The following is a 20,236-nucleotide window of genomic DNA, read 5'->3' as shown; positions in this document are numbered from 1 at the left end:
TTCAGTGTTCTGAGTACATATTCAACTCCAGGGCAGATAGAGCACACTAGTGATACCAGACCACAACATTCTGGACAGCCTCTTTCAGGTTTTTCATGTATATGTGAAATAGTATGGGGAATCATGGAACCCTGAGACACTCAACAGGCTAGTGGTCAAGGTGCTGAACAGGAGTTCTCCAGCACCACTGCCATTCACAAAGTAACACCATGCAAGGGAAAATCTCAGAAGCTGACTCCTTTTTTCATCAGCTAACTACTTCTCACCCAAACACAAAGCAGTTGTCAGGACTGTTTCTTAACAAGCGTGAATGGTAGTGAGTAGAGGAGGGTATCATGTAGACCATCTTGACTGCTGCCATTGGTGCTGTCAACACTCAGGCTGCCCTTTGCTATGTAAAGCTTGGCATCCTTTTTCTTGCTGGCAATGCAGGCACCATATTTTGCAGCATTCTTGAGCCATTTCCTGGCTTTCTGAACTGGGGGTACAGAAGCACAATATCCCACATTCATAAACCAGAGTTTTTTTAAATAATTGAATTTCCTGGATTTTTAAAATGGGAGTTTAAATATACATACGCTATCCAAATTCCAATCAGAAATTTTCCTCATTCAGAATTACTCAGTGGTAGAGGATTCCAAAAGATGAGCATCTGATCTGTACTATGGTTACTGGGAGAAGACAGAAGAGAGAACTCCTTGGATGTGGCTATACTTCTTCTGTGCCAAAATATTTTGAAAGACTGTTTTGGACTTAATGAAATGGTGAAGCAAATGTGTGAGTAGGTACAACACATACAGTACAGAAACATACACACTAGAGATGGGCATGAACTGCAGTTCGGAGGTACATTCCACTTCATTGGTGTGGCACCAATTTCATATGCCTTTCTTTGAGTTAGGCAAGCTGAGAAAGAAAGCTGTATTGGACCAAAATCTCTACAGATGTGTTGTTTACATGTTTTCCAAAATATATCCCTTCGCTTTTTTGAAATTGGAAAAAAAAGAGGTTGAAGTTAGCAAAGAATCTCACTGGAAAGCAATGTCAAAATCATGCATACTATGTGAAAGGAAGAAAATGAAGAAAGATGGGGGGATTCAAATACAGTACAGTAATTTGAAATGTGGTGTTGCTAGAGATTCTAAAGATAGCCAGAAAAACTGAAAAGTGGGTGCTGAATCAAGTCAAGCCTGAACTCTCATGCTAAAATGAGTAACCCGAGTCTATTGTACCATGCACACATAATAGAAATATGGCCATTCTAAATGACTGACCTATTTGCATAGCATTACATTCTGACCAATCACAATGTGTCTGGTTATGTTTTCTGTGTATTAATCTAGGAGCACAAATGGGGCTTATGGCTGGACAGTGACACCATTGGGGATGATCCTACATAAAAATCATGTGGATCCATCAGGGTCTGTGGATCAGATCCATATTTTTGCACCACTACAAAGCCATGCGCTCAAGGATCCATGATTTATGTGGTGTTGTCTGTGGGCACAGACAGGCCCTGACTGGATAGTTGTTTGGGGATGATACTACATAAAAAACATATGGGTCCATGTTTTTACACCATTATAAGGCCATGAGCTGGGAGACCCATGATTTCTAGGGTATAACCTATGGGCACAACTGGGGTCTATGAGTGGACAGTAGTTTGGGAATGATCCTGCAAATCATGTGGATCCATGAGCATCTCTGATTTATATTGGTGTTCTGTGTCACTGCAAAGCCATGCACTGGGAGACCCATAATTTCTGTCTTGTAGTCTGTGGGCAGAGGTGGGTAAAACAATGTTACTTTAAAAAAAAAACTTTTGCCCAAATATCCCCAAATTTGGCACAGAGCAAGAGCAGACTTTCTGCTACATCTGTGCCAAATTTGGTGCTGAGACTTTACGCCAGTTAAACTAAGGGTGAGGTAAATCTAACTAAACACTAACTATGCCATAAGGAATGGTGTAAATGAGAGAGACTTGTAAGTTTAAAATACTAATGTGCTCTATGGATCTCTGTCCAAATTTCCACACTGCATAAGGTAAAGGTAAAGGTTCCCCTTGACAATTTTTGTCCAGTCGTGTCCGACTCTAGGGGGTGGCGCTCATCCCGCTCTTCAAGCCATAGAGCCAGCGTTTTGTCCGAAGACAATCTTTCCATGGTCACATGGCCAGTGTGATTTAGACACGGACGCTGTTTACCTTCCCACCGAGGTGGTACCTATTTATCTACTCGCATTTGCATGCTTTCGAATCACATAGCTGTGGAAATTTCATTTTTCATTTTAAACCAGCGTATCCACATACTCTGCCCAAATTAAAATTACCTATCAACTTGCCTCCAAACATTCTTTCAAATGCCCTTAAAAACAAAAATGGCAAACTAACAAGCAAACAGTACCAATTACACCCAAAGGTTGCATTCTAACTACTTGTCTCTATATTTAATATAATTAAAGGAACTGAGAAAAGCCTACAACATACTCCTTTAGAATGCTCTTGAACCACCTTTTGCTATTACAGAAATGTGCAATAGCGCAGTGTTGTTGAAATGCTATTACACCATCCTCAGATCTACTTGGTTGTAACACTGACGTAGCTCTGCAGCTCCTGATGATTCTATCAAAGCAACTGCAAAACTAGCCTGCTCAAGTTAACTATAAGTCATCAGCCAAAGTGTGCTGAACTGACTTTGGTTGACTCACCTTCTGTCCTTCAGAGGTTGGTAAAATGAGCACCCAGCTAGCGGGGGGGGGGGGGGAGAGGAGCAATGTGTAACCTGCATGATTAACTTGTAAACCACCTAGAGAGTGCTTGAAGCACTATGGGGACGTATATAAGCAGCATGCTTGGATTTTAAAAAAAAACTGTTATGGTATTTATTGGTCTGTAAGTAATTACAGGTGTTTATTGGTCTGTAACAGGTCAGGATGTGTCCACAATACTCAGAGAAATTACTTTCTGCTATTGAAAGGTATCTTCTTGATTAGAATATAGAAACAGCCTCCCCCTCCCCTAAATATTGCAGCTGGAGGTAGTGAAGTTCTTCTGACAAAAGCTATCCTCCTGAATCTTCAGCAACAAATGAATACCTGCACATGATTTATATTATTAATTTGTTGTTACATGCTGTGCAGTCACTTATGACTTATAGTGACCTTATGAACTAATAATCTTCTGAAGATCCTGTCACTAATAGCCTGCTTGGAACTTGAAAACTGAAGGTGGCAGATACCATTATTAAATCAATCTCATTTTCAATGTCCGTCTTCTCCTACCGCCTTTTACTTTTGCCATCATTGTTGCCTAACATTATTAACCTATCACAGGGAAAATCTCAATACAAAACACAAGTAGGTAGAATTAGATATTATCCCAAATATTGTTCTTTTATAGACAACAGCAATCCAACTCATCATGTTATCCTCCTTTCTCTTGTAATGAAGATCATGTGGAAACAACATCATGTGATGTCATCATGATACACACATCCCTAATCTTCTTCCTCTGAACCAAACATACAGAACAGAGTAAGGAAGCCCTCTGTGTGATTCCCATGAACACAAATTACGGGAAAGGGGATACTTGATTTTTATCTGCACATACCCTACAAGTTCTGCCTGGTTCAAGAATTAGCTGCACTAATAAAAAAGGAGAGCAACAGCACATTTGAACTGTTGTAAAACATGGTCTTACCAGTTGGTGATTAAGTATACAGTGAAACAATACCAGTTCAAACTAGAATTGCAACTGGTTTCCAAGTAAACTGTAATGCAGAAAATATTGTTTGCTATTTAACTGGAGCACAGAATGAATGAATGATCACTTCAAGATCGAAAAGTATGTCTATAAGTGCAAAGGAACGCAAAACAGAACCTTAGTTCCTATGTTCACAAAATTGTCCTGATCATGGAAGGGTGATGCTGACAGAGGGCTTTGTTTCCTTAAACAGGATTAAAATTTAATTGATAGTGTCATAATACAGTAAACTCTGGTTTATGGAAATTTATTTTATGAAACATCGTTTTGCAGAATCCTAAAAAGAATCAATAGAACTACTTAGAAGCAAGTGAAATGTCCAAAGAAAAATGTTATGGCATTTCATGCTATGCATTTCCATACAAACTACTATCCCAAGTTAGACAGAGAAGCTGTCTGCATTGCAAACAACGATCAATATATACAAGTAAAAATCAATTTATAATTGACCTCGATTTACCAGGCTTTATCTTCACTACTTTTCCCTCACAGCAATTCTTAATCCTCCTCTTAAAACAACTGTTCTCAGTGTTTACTGATGGATAGAAATAATTACTCCAGTTTACATCTGCAGTAAAACTTTAGACCCTACTGCAAAGCCTGAACCCACACTCACTACTCATTTCAGCATTAGAGACAGTACAGTATGCTTGGATAAAGAACCAGTAAGCATAAACCTTTTAGTCTACAGTGTTCTTTCACTGACACTGACTCACATTCTTGGCATTAAAGAAATAAGCATATTAAGTAATTGTCCCAAACCACAAACTCTCAGTAATTACACATTGCATTTCAGTCATTTGCCAATACAGATATAGATACTTTTTGGAGAGCGGGGGTGGGAATGGGAAGAAGACAGAGCATAAATATTAGATCACTTAGCATGAAACCTGTTACTGCTTTCACAGACAGAGGACCAAAAACTTACAAAAATGAAAGTTTAAATATTCCAGTAGAGCAGAATAAAGTAAAGGCTGAGCTCGTAAAGAGAGTCAGTTATTTAAGTGCCTTTGCACTGAAATAACTGTGCAGCTTTCACATTATATATAACGGGGATCCCCAACCTTTTTCACCCCGTGGACCAGCTGGGGCAGGCGGGGCACCCCCGCGCTCGTGCACATGTGCGAACAAGCACACACTCATGTGCATGTGCAAATAGCAGTGCAGCGCTTGTGCACATACGGCAGCATGGCGCTCATATGGGCATGCTGGAGCACGTGTGCATGTGCAAATCAGCTGTGCAGGGGTGAGTGCATGCGGGGGGTGGGGCGGGAGGTCCATCTCCATGGCCCGGTCCGGCTCAGGCCACGGACTGCCACTGGGCCACGACCCAGGCACTGGGGACCTCTGATATATAAGATACCCCCCATAACTCCATATGCATGTTCTATCTCTTCCTCTCTTTCACTTTGTAACAGTAGAACCTATTTATGGTATGCCAATATTACCCTCATTATTTTAGATTCTTTTATGAGCACCAAATTTAAAAGTGAGTTATGTCTGATATTTAATTAACATGAACCATGTAAAATTCCATCATTAACCACAGTTCTTCCTGAAAACTCACTGAAACAAAGATAAGCTACAATCCATAATAAGTTGCAACTAGAGTAGGCCCATTAATCAAAGGAACTTACACATGTATTAGCTCACTCAGCAGTTTTTCAAGTCTCAGTAAATGGTGGGTTGCACTATCTTTGTGGTGAGCAGCACAAAAATAATTGTGTTCTCCTTAAGGCAAGCAAATATGTTTGACTGGAAGCTTTCATGGACTACAATCCACTTCTTCTGACATGTCAAACAAACAACTGTTCAAAACAAACTGAGGAATGAGGCAGTCAATTCACACAACAAAGGTATGGATGCTTTAGTCTGCCTCTCACAGATTGTGTGAGGGCTAGCATTATTCCTTGGTTTCCCTACATGGAGACAGACCAATAGCATAATTTCAATTCACAAGGCATATTTGCTTAAAATACAAAATCAGGCAAAGAGAATGTTTACCTCTCTGGGCGATACTGGTGTGCATGTGGTCTTTGAAGATCCCAGCGCTGACATTCCTTGCCGGTTTCTGTGTGGTCCATTGGGCCTCTATAGTCTTCACCATTGCATGTCATGCATTCAACTAAAAATGCAAAACAGTGCCTGTTTTGTTGGGATGGTAACTTAACAGAATAATATTTAATGCCAGTATTACAGATAAAAACAAACAAAACCCACTTTTCTCCCACAAAATTAAACTACAGCAGGCACCAGAGTTTGCCAAACATGAAACTGGAGACACTTATTTTTCCAAACATGCAAAGAATTCTGAGAAAAACTCAAAAGGGTTTCAGTAAGATGAGCAAAGAGTTATGCATACTCTAAATTACCACAAAGTTTAAATTACAAGCTTAAGTAAAGCTTAAAGCAAGCATGCAGCATACTTCAGTCATCATCAGAATGACAGTCCAAACACAGAAGAAACCAGTAGGCATGGATAAGGAATGTGTGGCCTTCCAGATGTTGCTAAATGGTATTTCACACCACCGGGCAGCATATCCAAGTCTAAGCAATTAGGGAAGCTACAATCTAACATCTGTAGGCCCACCCATTCTCCATCCATGCCTTATTGTCTGCTGAGACAATATTGAAGTTAAGTGTATAGCAGAAGTGCCTTTGCCATTTTCCTCCCCAAATACATCTAAACTGGCACACAACTTTCTTTATCTAGATAAATCTTAAGACTATTCTGAGCATCAGCACAAGTTTTAAATCCCAAACCCTTTGGAGGTCACTCTTATTACTGTATGAGGGTCATTCCTAATATGCATGCCCTCGTTTGCTTGCAGAAGAAAAAGCAAGAACAGGAAACATGGTGATATAACAAAGGCAACAGCACCGGTTGCACAGCATATGGATAAAGAAGACAGTCTGAAGGAGCTTTGGAGAGGATTTTAATGCAAACAGAGCTGAACAGGAATTTGTAACTACGGATAGACAACAAAGCATTCGCGATATAATATTATTTTGTTCTTCTGAACTGTGTTCTGTTCTCTTACAACATAAACAGAGTATGCTGTAGTAGTGGATATTCCAAATGTTACCTTCTGAACAGAAAGGGATGTCACAAGCTTCATGTCGCACTTTTGGATCAACTGTGAAACACCAAGGTCCACCTTCTTCTCCTCTGGGGTTCCGGCAGTAGTTTTCCCGGAGATCTTTACCCCGATAGCTCGAAGGCAAAAAGCTAGTTTTAAAATGACAATCATTACAGTATAAGAGCATGCAAACACTGCATCGAACCTTTGTACCTTCATGAATAAGTTATCTGCCTTCTCCTTCAATATTATTTTAACATATAAAATGTTAGTATTACATGCCTGTCTACTTCCATGTACAAATCAAAAACAATATTATTAATCAGTAGAAGGAAACAACAGATCACAGACATGTACTGTATATGCAAATATCCTGTTGGGAACTTACGCCTGCGCAAGATGAATCACATAGGTTGCTATGGCTAACTGACAAGCCAAGCAACGCTCGCAGTCATGAGCTCAATACATTGTCAATTAGCTGTCGCAAATTACATGATCCATCTTACACTTGAATAAAATCCCAACAGGATTTGGGCAAAGTTAATTTACCACCACCATCCGAATGTAATTTAATAAAATGTTTTATTGTATCATGCTGCATTTCAGTTATAATGTTTAATATAGGTTTTATTTTTTATATCATTTTGAAAAGTATGTTGGTATAATTTAATGTCATTTTATTTTAATTGTTGTCTATTGTTATATTCTGCTCAGAACCTCCCAAAATGTGCCCTGACCAGATGGGCAGTATATAAATTAAATTACATTAAATTAAAAACAACAACAAAAACAACTGATGATGATGATAATGATGGTGATGATGATGATGATGATAATAATAATAATAATAATAATAATAATAATAATAATAATAATAATAATAATAATAATAATAATAATAATAATAATAATAATAATAATAATAATAATAATAATAATAATAATAATAATAATAATAGACAAATTGCAGAAAGAAATAGCAGATATGAAGGGGACATTATTTACTCTTGCTTGTGAAAGCTATTTTTGGAAGCTATTTTTATTCATTTTATTTATTTCTAGGACTTATATACCACCCAGTTAGTGCAAAGCACCATTCTGGGCAGTTTACATAAAACATAACAAATGTATAAAATGCCTGGGAAAAAATCAGCATTTTTGGAAGTTATTTTTATTGTCATAGTTGTTGAACTGCAGGTTCCTGAACCCCCCAGCTAATCTGTGGTTGAAGGCTCTCTAGTTCAAAAAGAAAAGAAAAGAACTGTTCCAGTGTAAATTATATCTTCCTATTTAACTTCAAATTTTACTTAGTAATTTTACCCTTGGTTCTGTTACTTTATATGTACATAGAATGGAAATGAGGTCTTATAAGCACTTATTGATATTACACAGTTGATACTACACCTTAGCAGCAGTCTTATCCATTGAAGTCTGCCAAGAAGCTGTACTGCATGCAATAATTATTTAGGGTCAGAAGCTTTCGCTACAAATGAATGTGCAACTTTAGTCGCATTTGCGGAATCTTTACCACAGATAAAGATATCCCCTTAGATATGGTATCTAAATACCCTTTTACATTTGTTTTGTAAACTGTTGGAACTATCCGTTTGGGAGAGGGGAGCAAGAATTCATCCTTGGGAAAACACCATAAACCATACAATTTTATTTTTATCTATGAATCCATTCAACACTCAAGCAAATTTATTTGCACATTAACTACCTTTGTTACATTTAGATTATCTGGAATGCACTAACCTTGTTTCCTCTTTGTCTGCTTTCAGCAATGAAAAGAATGTGCATTTCCCCCCCCCACACACTACTGTAGTCTACATATTTTTGTTCATTTCCTTTATCATGTAATTCTTTCATAACCTCTTAGCTAAGGACAGCTTCGGACAAGCTTCTCTGATGGAGAATTACATCTCATGAGTGCGTTTAGCAATGGCACGCTCTTGTGTATTAGAGTATTATGGAATTCCCGCCCCCAGCTCTTTCATCACAAAGTCCTAAGCTTGGGAAAGATAAGCATTAAATACAAGACAACAGCATTCAGTCCAGATTGCCCTGAATATGTTATCATCATTCAGCTTTGCTTATAGCACAGAAATATTTTAATACACCGATCACTAGAACCAAGCAACACAAAACATATCAGCAGCATTTTTCCAACAGGCCTAGGTCTACCAGCTCTCCAAGATGCTTTTGGGTTCTACCAGTTAGTTTGTGTGCTACACAGAACCTTGGAAGTGCCTGATATTGTCACCAGAGTAAGACAGGCAACACATGTGGAAGTCACAGTTGGAGAGACTGACAGTGCAGATACTATTAACTCAAAACAGTGCTCACACATTTACTCTTCAAATGTACAAAAACTGTTAAGACCATTAGTGTTTCTAGACTGATCAGTGCACCCCACCACCACTATCAATAAGATATATCCACCACAGCCTATACCCATCAGCAAAGTGCTGTAAACCTCAGTGTACCATTTTCAGAGGCTGGGGAAACTTGTCTTGGGGAGAAGAGGGTGAGAAGCCAATTTCTGCCAGCCCAGTTACATACCTACCTATATCTGGATTCAGACACAGGCTTTATTCCTGAGGGCATTTGACAATTTAAAGTGCATCTATAAATAATGTAAGTGTGTACCTAAAAAGTAATATGTGGCTACAGCAAACTGTATTTCCAGTCATGTACAATATACTGTACACTCATCGGGTGTTCCAGCTTGACTGTAGCTTCCTGTTCAGTGTCTATTCACTGGCAAACCTGGATCTGCTTCAATGTAATGTATGAAATATCCATTCATCCATATGCTGAATGAAATAAAGATTTGCAGAAGAAAGTTGCACAAGACTGGGTTCTTGTGCTCCCACCAAACTTACCTGTGTTCGTGAGGTATTGTGGAATCCCATGCCTGACATCGGATTCCACTCCTTGTGATGGATATGGTTCCCTTATAACTTGCTCCTTTCCCAGTGATACAATTTCTCACATAGTCTATAGGAAAGGAATTAAAAAACCCAAAATAATATACATGGCGGAGCGTACATTTTTGTTAGCAAGCAAATGTACAGAAATTAGGCAAGTGATGTGCTGTATTACACTTCTGTTAGGGTCTTGCATACCAAAAAACAAATAATCATAAGCACTTTTTGGTGCTTAGTCGTGGCTATTAATGTAATAGAAACCCAGTATGCACAAATTCTTAAAAACATTAAAGCTAGGACACGTTAAAGTTTGTACCCAAGAATTTTAGAATTTTTTTTGTCAGATGCAGACACCAATTGCAATAAACCACAAAAATATCAAAAAAGTCTGAAATATGACTCCACAATTTAAAGTAAACAACAACACTGGACAGTGTGCAAGTTCTTGGCCTTAATTATATTTACAGTCAAGAAACTTGTACTGGAAAAATGAAGGAACACCTACGGATCAAGAAATAATTAAAAAGATATTGGACTGTGCCGAAATGGACAGACTAACACTGAAAATCAAAGGAAAAGAAGATACAAAATATTATCAAACATGGGACTTATTCTATCAATGGTTAGAAGGATGTTGTATAGATTAGGAGTGTAATGTGTGTAGTAGTTGTTTTACAAATGATTATAAGCTGTACCCTGGTGACACGATGTTAAACCAATATGGATGGATTTATATAAAATAAGTTTTTTTTTTAAAGAAACTTTACAGGAGCTAAAAGAAAACTCCCTGTGTAGTTTCACGGCTTCTACAGTGGGGTCTTGACTTGAGAACTTAATCCGTATTGGAAGGCGGTTCTCAAGTCAAAAAGTTCGCGGGTCAAATCTGCATTTCCCATAGGAATGCATTGAAAACCATTTGATCCATATCTGCTCTTTTCCGTCCATAGAAACTAATGGGAAGCTGCTATTCCGCCTTCGACCACTAGAGGGGGATATTTTGTTTCTTTTTTTCTTAGGTCAAGAAAGGTTCAGGGAAGGCAGGGAAAATACAGTCCAGGCAGTACAGTACCAGGCAGTCCGAAGACTGTCTCCTAATCCAGTCTCTAAACGCTGGGAGGAGTGAGGAAGCAGACAGGCACCCTTTTCACTGGCCAACAGTTAACTGAAAGTTCAAATTTTGCACTTTCCCTGCCTCCCACGTGGTTTTTTTTTTCAGTTCTTAACTCAAATCTAAGTATGTAAGTCAAGTCAATATTTTCCTATGAGAGTGGTTCTTAAGTCAAAATGTTCTTAACTCAAGCCGTTCTTAAGTCAAGACCCCACTGTACTATCTCTAGGTTCACTTCATCCAACAAATTATTTTCCTAGAGAAGTGAAGTGAATGTAGGTGTCTTTTCTAGGTCTCTTTTCTAAAGAGACTTTTCTAAAGTCTCTTTTCTTATAACACTTTTCTAAAGTCTCATAACTGAAATTAAGGGGAAAGAATTGCATCTCTGAGACATTCTGACTGTGCCAAAGAGATCTTTAAATAATGTTGTGCTTAAAGGATACTCAACTTACCTTTTTTTTCATAGAGAACAAATGTGTTGTTCTGCCTTCTCACTGCTCCATTTTCTAGGCTAGTAAAGGATAGCCAGCGACAACGTTTTGTAGTTTTATCAAACACAAATGCCCTGTGCAGAAAACAGGGTGAATGACTACTGTAATTCATGCAAGAGAGATGGTTAGATGCTTCCTTGTATGAGACAAAAAGAATCTCCATCCCACATCACATTTGTGTCCAACATGAATCAATTCCCCTCTTTCAATTTAGGAAATATTCGAATGTTTCAGAGAGATGCTAGGGTACAGATATGTAGAGATGCTACCTCCTACATACAATAAGACAGCTAGGGAAAAATACCAGACAAAGCATTATTAGTGCTGTTGGCAAACTTGCCTACTCCCCCGTGCAAATTTCTCTAGTATATCTTGGTTAAAAGCGGCTGTCCCAGAGATTTCTTCACTTTGGAGTACAACCGCAGATTCTACCTGAACATGCATTTTCAGCACTCAGCAAAAGCTAGATCCTGTCCAAATGAACACATTAAGGTTCTTTAATTTTAAGCTCTCACTTTTTCAGAAATTCTTAGAGATTGCCTGGAATTACAGTGGTGCCTCACAAGACGATTTTAATATATTCCATGGAAATCGCTTTCTTGCAAAAACATCATCTTGTGAAACCCAGTCCCCCATTGGAATGCATTGAAATCTATTTAAGGCATTCCAATTGCGAAAAAAAAATCACTATCTTGCAAAAATTATCTATAGAAAAAAGACATCATCTTGCAAAACACAGTTCCCCATACCATCTTGGGGAAAAGCAATCCCCCCACCTGCACTGTCTTTGGAAATTCAATGGGTCTCAGATAGCCTTCTCCCTCTTTCTCTCTCCAGCAACAAAGAGTTTCTTTGTTGCTGGAGGGTAAAAGGAGTCAAACCCCCTTCTGTCCCTTGACCCCCCCAAGTCATGGTGACCACCTGGCTGCACCTCCCACTCAGTACAGGGCTGCACAGCCCCAGTCCTGCCAGAGGCCAAGAGAGCTCCTCAGTGTTTTGGGGTGCCCTGCGGGACCGCCATCAGGGGCTAGGTGTTCCTCCCACAATCCTCTAGTGCACAGGTATTAGCATAATGCTAATATCTGTGCACTAGAGCAATAGTCCTCAACCTTGGGCCTCCAGATGGACTACAATTCCCAGAAGCCCTCACCACCACCTCTTCTGGCCAGGATTTATGGGAGTTGAAGTCCAAGAACATCTGGAGGCCCAAGGTTGGGGACCACTGCACTAGAAGATTGTGAGAGGAACACTTAGCCCCTGATGGGGGTCCCGCAGGGCACCCTAAAACACTGAGGAGCTCTCTTGGCCTCTGGCAGGACTGGGGCTGTGCAGCCCTGTACTGAGTGGGAGGTGCAGCCAGGTGGTCACCATGACTTGGGGGGTTAGGGGACAGAATGGGGTAGGAGATGAAAGGGCCATTCTAACTTATACCTTAGAGGGGAAATACCATGTCATAAAAATGTTTTTCCCAGGGAGAGGCTCATCCATTGCACTTTGGGTGTATTGCTGATCCCTGTGATTTCTCTAAATGTGGGGAACTCAGCTGCATAATTTATGTTAATGAGGGGATTACATTTATGATTTCCCTTCTTTTTTCCCCCAATCTCTTTATCCTTTGGTTTCTGGATATTTTCACCACTCTCTATCATTTAAATTTGCAACCATAGGCCCATTGGCAATGCTTTGCAAGATGGTTTTACCCCCCAATTGGAACACATTAGTTACATAAGACCTACCTTTTTTATCCCAAAAAAGTGGGGGAGAAAGTGTATGCTGGTGTTTTTCCAGGAGGCAGACCCTGAAAAGCCATCAACACACACTTTCGTCCCAGCAGCATATACTTTTTTGGGATAAAAAAGTAGGTCTTGTGTAATTAATGTGTTCTAATTGGGGGGGGGGGGAACTGTCTTGCAAGGCAAGGACCGAAACATCGTCCAGTGCAAATTGCACATAAAAATTGCCCATAGGAATAATTGTTTTGGGAAGCACAACATTGCTCAAAAAAGGTCACCGTCTAGCGAATTCATAGTTTTGTGAGGCAATCGTCTTGCAAGGCACCACTGTATGTTACCACAAAAATCAGCCAGACAGCCATTTATTCAATAAATACCTCCACATCTACTAGGATCAATTGGCAACTTTTTGCAATTTTGTTTCTGTAAGCACAATCAGGAGTTCATGCAGTTTTATAAATTCCTACTTTGGGGGTCATTTTTAAAAACTTTATACATCAAACTGTTTGCCAAATGACAATAGCATTCACCAAATAATCATCTGGTTGTTGAACTCAGTCAACATCAAAATTACCAAATCCAAGATCTAAAAGCCAGACTTGAAATCTGATTGAAATGTAGAACTCTTAAACCAGCATTGAGACCTCTTTTACCATAGGCAGTTCACTTTCATCTGGTTTCATCACAAGCAAGTACATATCTATTAGTACTTTTCCTTCTTGAACATCAGAGAACGAAACTTGAGGTAGAACAATTGTATAAAAGCATCACTCACTGCAGGACAGTTAACCCTCTGGGAAGAAAAGCTAACAGACTTCCTTTATGATTAAACTACCTCTGGAGTAATTTTGGAACACTGTAAAAAAAAAAGGTTCTGAAAATGTCTTACCATTGCAAACCAAAGCCATCCAAAATACTGCACAATTCTGCAGTGTACAGTATATCTTTGTGAGCCTAGATACATTATTAGTGTTACAAAAATCAATATTAAGAAAAGGAAGCAACTTCTCTCTATCAAAGAATTGCAACTGTGTGGATCCATAAGGTGGCCAGCAATCAATCAAATAAAGCCACCAAGCTCAACTGTGAAACTGAAAATTTAATCAACTCTTATAATGTATAAACTCCAATGTACTCAGCAGCACCTACTTTTCAATATAGCTAAGTGCATGTTCTGCTCTCAAGTCAGAATGAACCTATAGCAATTGTAATAGGGCCTTCATGGTAAGTGGGTTACTTAAGGAGTGGTTTTACCAGTTTCACACCCTCAGTGAGTTTCCATGACAGAGCACAGGTTCAAACCCAGGCTGCCTGAGTCCTAGTCCATCACTCTCCCCACTACACCATACTGGGTATCATAGCTAAGTGTACAGGATGGAGTTTTCCAGTTTTTTCAGTGAACTTGGAACAGCATTAGCTACACAGTTTTGCTTTTGAAATGTTAGTTGTAAAAAAAAAACTAAACAAAATATCCACCTCAATTTTTACTTTGCTTCTCACTAGAGAGAGAATGTGCCAGAGTATGGTGGATATCGGCATGGTTCCACAACAAAAATGGTACTGGGCTACAATTCCTGGAAGCTCTAACTAGCACAATGGTTAGAATTTTGGGGAGTTGTATCTTTGCAGTTAGAAACCACTGTCTCATCTTATTGTTGTGTAGTGCTGAAAAGATCATTCCGGTCAATTTCCATGGCCTCCTTTTTTTTCCTCATGTCCATGGCATGTCAACTCCATGAAGCATCTTCAATAGAAAAAAAACATTTCTGTTCACATTTTAAAGGAGTACACATACTCTAAGGCAAAAACAAATCTGTATGTATTTTAGAAAAGTATGCAATGCTTTTTTATAATTTCCAAATGGGTAGATGTTAACACATTTTTTTCTTTCATAGAAGAAATCCAGAAATAAATGGATTTCCAACTGCAAATTGTGGTTGTTCACATGTTCAATCCAGGAGGTCAGGAATCAAGCAAAGCGATCTTTCAAAAACTCGGTCTCACACACCCTTATTACTAGATATGCTTATTTTGAGAGGTGTGTAACTGATGTCTAAGTTGTAGCCTATCATAGTTAGTGCTCTGAACTAACATTTTCAAGAGGCACTGTAACAATGCATGTGCATTTAGTTATGCATGTGATATGATCAGAATATATTCATCACCATTACATACAGGAAGACAGCCTTCAGAATAGGGAAGAGCTGTTATCTGGGCTGCTTGATGAGAAGGCTAAGCAAATATGAGGCAGGGTTCAAAATTTTGTTGGGGATATACTTTCCATCACATGGGTGCTGAATATTCCCTTTCTTTTGTAATAGGTTGCAATAGGTTGTTACAGAACAAGTGCACTCTGAAGTACAACAACTGATCAACACAAAGTATTTGCTTACTGTGATTTACTTTAACAAACTGATTAGCAGTGGTTATTTACAAAATCATGCAGGCTGGAAAAATCGTATTTAGATTATAACATTGAGAATGCTCCAAACCTATTCCAAGCAGTGCCAATACATGAGGCAACAAACAATAAAAAGGCTTAGAAGATCATACAGCTTCCCATTGCTTCTTCAGGTAGTGCTGGGGGCATCAAGAGCTCTCTCTCCCCAAAAATTATGTAACATTAAAGTTGACATTTCTAACTAGTATTTTCAAAACAAGTACATTTCTTTGCTAACGGGATGTTAGCAAGAACTCCTACCATGCCCTCATTAAAACTTGGTAAACAATAAATATGTTGCCTTCTGTAAATGTATGTGCTGGCCATAATTATTTTAAATTGCTGTTCAAAATGAACATTTCAAGATTCAGAAGCCAGACAGGCCTAAGGTGTTTTTAAGTTCAGATCCTGTTTAGGTTTGCTCAAACTCCACTGGTGTCCAGAAGTACAACACACTTTCTTCACATAAGATATGTGAGGAAAGCACAACTGAAAGACTATATATAGGCACCCCTCCAGCTGGAAACAGTGAGAAGCTACTCAGAATTTAATTTATTATTTCAGCAACAATTATGTGGAATGCAAACAAATTTTAAGCTTGTAACTTAACTGTGTGAGAGTAGCCAATGTTACTACAAACCAGACAAATTCTCTACTCAGTTTTCTTCTACATATTACCTGACCTTAATGGGAACAATAAATTTATCTAGGCCCAGCAATGGGTATCAATTCCACGACAAAGAACAACTTCTAATTTCTTGCCCAGAATCTGTCATACATCTCAAGAAATAGAGGACTACAGCCTTCCCTCCATGGTAAGCTATCAATATTTTATCCGTTGCACTTATTTTTTTTTTTTTGCACTTAGTGAAATTGTATCGTAAAGTAGTATGTGACACTCCTCAATTCAGAGCATGTCACCATAGTCTCTCGAGACTGAAGGATGCCTATGCCTATGTGGTTTCACACTACACTATTTCCAATAAAAAACATCGAAATGGCTCACTCAATTTTTCGTGATTGCATACCTGAAAATCCAGTGCAGAAAAAGCTAAATTTAAGGCAACAAACAGTGCTTGCAGATCTTAACAGGCCAGTTTCTAGATCTGTTTCACTGTAAACTGCAGCTGCCTATCCCAATGCTACTTACATTGCCTGTGACATCAAGGTAGCTCAGCCGATGGCAGCCAAAGATGTCTCAAGCACTTTTCCTATGCAAGCCAACTGTAAAATCACAGTTGTGCTACTGGAAGACACATATGGAAACAACCTACAGCTTTTTATTCATATTTCCAGTGTTTGCTAACTTTGCTCTTACAAGTGAAAACTCTATTTTTTTTTAAAAAAAAGTTCCGTGGTCCTTGTACACAACCTGAAAACAACAGTGGCTGCTAGCCTTTATTAGACTAAAAATCTCGCAACAGACATTAGCTTTTGAATTGTGCAGGACTCTTCATTGGGCTGTAGCTAGGACAGAGAACATGGCCAAATATTCAGGTCATGCTCCCTTGTTTAAACCAAGTTCCAAAATGAAGATATTTATTTATTTATTTATTTATTTATTTATTTATTTATTTATTTATTTATTTATTTATTTATTTTATTTCTATCCCGCCTATCTGGACATATTAGCCCACTCTAGGCGGCTTACAATAAAAGAAACAATATAATTTTAAAACATTGCACCTAGACTAAGATAGAAATCAAAGAAAGATATAAGAAAGGAAAAATCGTCAGGAGTTTTCTGTTGGGAAAGCCTGCCTATACATCAATGTTTTTAGTTGTTTCTTAAAAATTTAAGGTACAAGATTACACATCTGGAAAAGCAGCACTTGTTTGCAAAATGTTAGGGGCCTTTTAAACCAGAAAATGAAATAACAGAACAGACAAGAGACAAGACCTGAGGAATTACCGTAATGGCATAAAATGAAAAGGAATATAAAACTAGAAATGTGACTTAAGTGTGCAAGATCAAAGAAAGAAAGAAAGAAAGAAAGAAAGAAAGAAAGAAAGAAAGAAAGAAAGAAAGAAAGAAAGAAAGAAAGAAAGAAAGAAAGAAAGAAAGAAAGAAAGAAAGAAAGAAAGAGCAGTATCAGTCAATACTATGAAATTTAGTTCTTGTCTATCTAAACTCCAGCACACAGGTCTACACTTAGGTCTTAAGGTTTATCACATAACTCTGAGTCCTAGAAACATTTGTTTTGTATTCCAAATAGGGACTCCATGAATTTGAAAGGGGTGATTCAGACCCTGTGCTGAAAGCTAATGTGAATCATCTGCAGAGAAAATTCAGATACGTACAGTATACAGATTTCTAGGTCTGCAGCCAGCAGTTCCAGTGACCTTGACTGCCTTGGCATGAAAGCCCATGAATGAAAGGATGATTTCAGTCCTGGTAGCTGTCATGTCTCCCAGAGCGAATATGCATGACATGGCTTCATCACTGTCAGTACTGAACTTACAACCTCTCCCAGGAGTTGCAGGTCCAAAATCTATTTGCAGTATTCTCAGTCGAAAAGAAATTATCTCACTTGTGTACTCTCTACATGTTGATGTCACAGTAACATAATAAAAGCCAGAAGAAAAATTTAGATACAGCCCAGAATGAAATGAAATCTCTTGCTCCAGAAGGGGATATAGGGTGCCTACCGCTATAGGTAGACAAATCATCATCCGCCAAAACATGAAGAGAACATGTAACCATCCAAGCCATCCCATGTTATTCAAAATTACTCCAATTAATAAAAGGGCATACTAAAAGGGAACTAATTTGGGCAGTCACATGAAAGGACATTTCAAATGGAAACTTTACATCTGTTTTTGGCACTGGACACTTGCCTCAGTTTGAGATTCACCAAGCATGTGGCCACCAGCAACCTATGAAACATGCTCTTTATCTACTCATTACTTTTAGACACTTTTTATCTACGAATATCTGAAAGTGTGATCACATTCTTGCAATATTTTCATGGTCTTCATTCCAAGGCAAATGCAACAACATACTGTACGATCATTGAAAAATTACAAATAAAAAACAATGGATAAAAAACATCACTGGATCTATTTCTATCACAAATGGGCAAATTCAGCTGGTTTGGGGGTCAGTTTTGTCCACTGCTGCACACTCCCAACACATATACTGAAAATTCAGGAGCAGCCAGGAGAAACTCCATTTGCAGCAAACATTTTGTTTGTTATAAGTAGAGCCTTCCCTATTCACTGTGAACTGCTACTTGTTAAGTGCTGCCATGTGGCATCCAACTTATTGTAGTCCTCTGAATGGGCCAGAAGTCCAACTTTGCAACTAATCAAACCCTCCAACATCAGAGCAGCTCAGTAGAACTATTTTCACCTAGCCTTTCCCAAATACTCTTCAAAACTTCCACTTGCTTGTGAAGGTTTATCAGTCGAAATTCCAGTGTCTCTTGGTGCTCAGACAAGCTTAGTACTCTGTTTAGTACCAGTGGTAAATATCAAAGCAAACTGAAACACTGCTTACTTGCAAATGAAGGGAAGGCCTTTGCTTCTGTTGCATCTCTTGGCACACTGTTCCGCACTATTTAGCAGCTTAGTTTTCACTTTCAGTGTCTTGTCTGTTCCCACTAATAACGTATCGGATGTCCTTCTATAGTCATGGAGAGGATTTCTTTTCCCCTTTCCTTCTGTAGGAAGAACAAGCAATAAACTCCATGCATTAAACAAGTTAGAAAAGAAGACTAATCATGTTTCTGGAGAACAGTATAGTAGCAATGAACAATAATCATGTGCTTATTTTCTCTTGCGTTTCAGGAACAGCAAGTCAAACTTGAATTGGATTGAACATGCTGCATGTAGCTCTCAGGCTCAGATTCTTAATATAGTTACAATAAATAAACATACATAACTTTTCCAATAAATACATGCAGATAGATAAAACAGACTGGGGATTAGTCAGCAGATTAGAGGCTAGATCTAGAATTGGGAGAAATGGCAAACATAGAAGCATGGTGGGATATTCGATTAAGAACAGACAGAGACTGTACTTTTCACCTTTTACCACATATTCACATTTAGACAGAACACTTATGCTTGGAAGCTTTTTTTTTAAAAATTGCCAATTCAGTCTGAGCATTATTCACTTATTCCTGTAATCAAAAGAAAACAAAAACCTCGATGGATGACTGCTGCAACTCTTAAAATTGCTAAAAACAAAGGTGAAGCAAAAGTAAAAAAGTTGATAGAAACAGAGGCAGAATCCTAAACTCAACTTTTAGCAACTTGGATTTAAGAACTGTAATAATAGGCATAATCATAAATGTAGAATGAAAGGTTTAAACAAGAGTTCCTTTACATAAAATGCAAGGAATCCACACCTTTCCTTTAGCCTTCTCCGAAATTTTGGATATGCTATGCTTCACACCATCAGCACTGAAGGAACATGAGTGAGATTTTTTTTTCTCAGTACAGATGACTGGGTATTCTGTGCACCAGGTTGCATAGGGCAGGAGCATTCCAAATTTATGTAGATTCCTTGGGGATTAATAATCCAACACCTTTCAACTATACATGTACTCAAGCGCACACAGTTAATCTGAAAGACACATTTCTTCTAGGCATTACTTTGTAGCTCCAATCAATATATAACCAGAGAATCCTGAAAAACAGTCCTGACAATTGCTCTGTGTTTGGATGAGAAGTGATTAAGTGGGGCGGGG

General features: G+C 38.5%; 1 protein-coding gene and 1 non-coding gene across 7 annotated transcripts in view; one reads left to right on the top strand and one right to left on the bottom strand.

Moving 5' to 3' along the window:
- The window catches only part of HGF (hepatocyte growth factor), an 83,923-nt gene that overhangs the window by 45,270 nt on the left and 18,417 nt on the right, over positions 1 to 20,236 (bottom strand). For 4 of the 6 annotated variants that reach the window (XR_013545659.1, XR_012087470.2, XM_020790004.3 and 1 more), the window contains exons 2-6: positions 19,042 to 19,204; positions 11,331 to 11,443; positions 9,726 to 9,840; positions 6,847 to 6,989; positions 5,765 to 5,885 (exon numbers count right to left, since the gene is read on the bottom strand). Coding sequence is in view for 4 of the 6 variants with exons in the window: in XM_020790004.3 (XP_020645663.3) it covers positions 5,765 to 5,885; positions 6,847 to 6,989; positions 9,726 to 9,840; positions 11,331 to 11,443; positions 19,042 to 19,204 (655 nt within the window). In the remaining 2 variants the exon portion in view is untranslated. The remainder of the gene's footprint in view (positions 1 to 5,764; positions 5,886 to 6,846; positions 6,990 to 9,725; positions 9,841 to 11,330; positions 11,444 to 19,041; positions 19,205 to 20,236) is intronic. The other 2 variants (XM_020790007.3, XM_020790008.3) reach the window with 1 other exon arrangement.
- Positions 12,791 to 12,959, top strand: LOC140707853 (U1 spliceosomal RNA). The gene has a single exon (XR_012088019.2). It is a non-coding gene; the product is annotated as a U1 spliceosomal RNA (small nuclear RNA).

This window comes from Pogona vitticeps, chromosome 5, assembly GCF_051106095.1.
Source record: "Pogona vitticeps strain Pit_001003342236 chromosome 5, PviZW2.1, whole genome shotgun sequence".
Lineage (NCBI taxonomy): Eukaryota > Metazoa > Chordata > Lepidosauria > Squamata > Agamidae > Pogona > Pogona vitticeps.
Note: the sequence above shows the minus strand (reverse complement) of the source record. Positions and strands in the feature narration are given on the sequence as shown.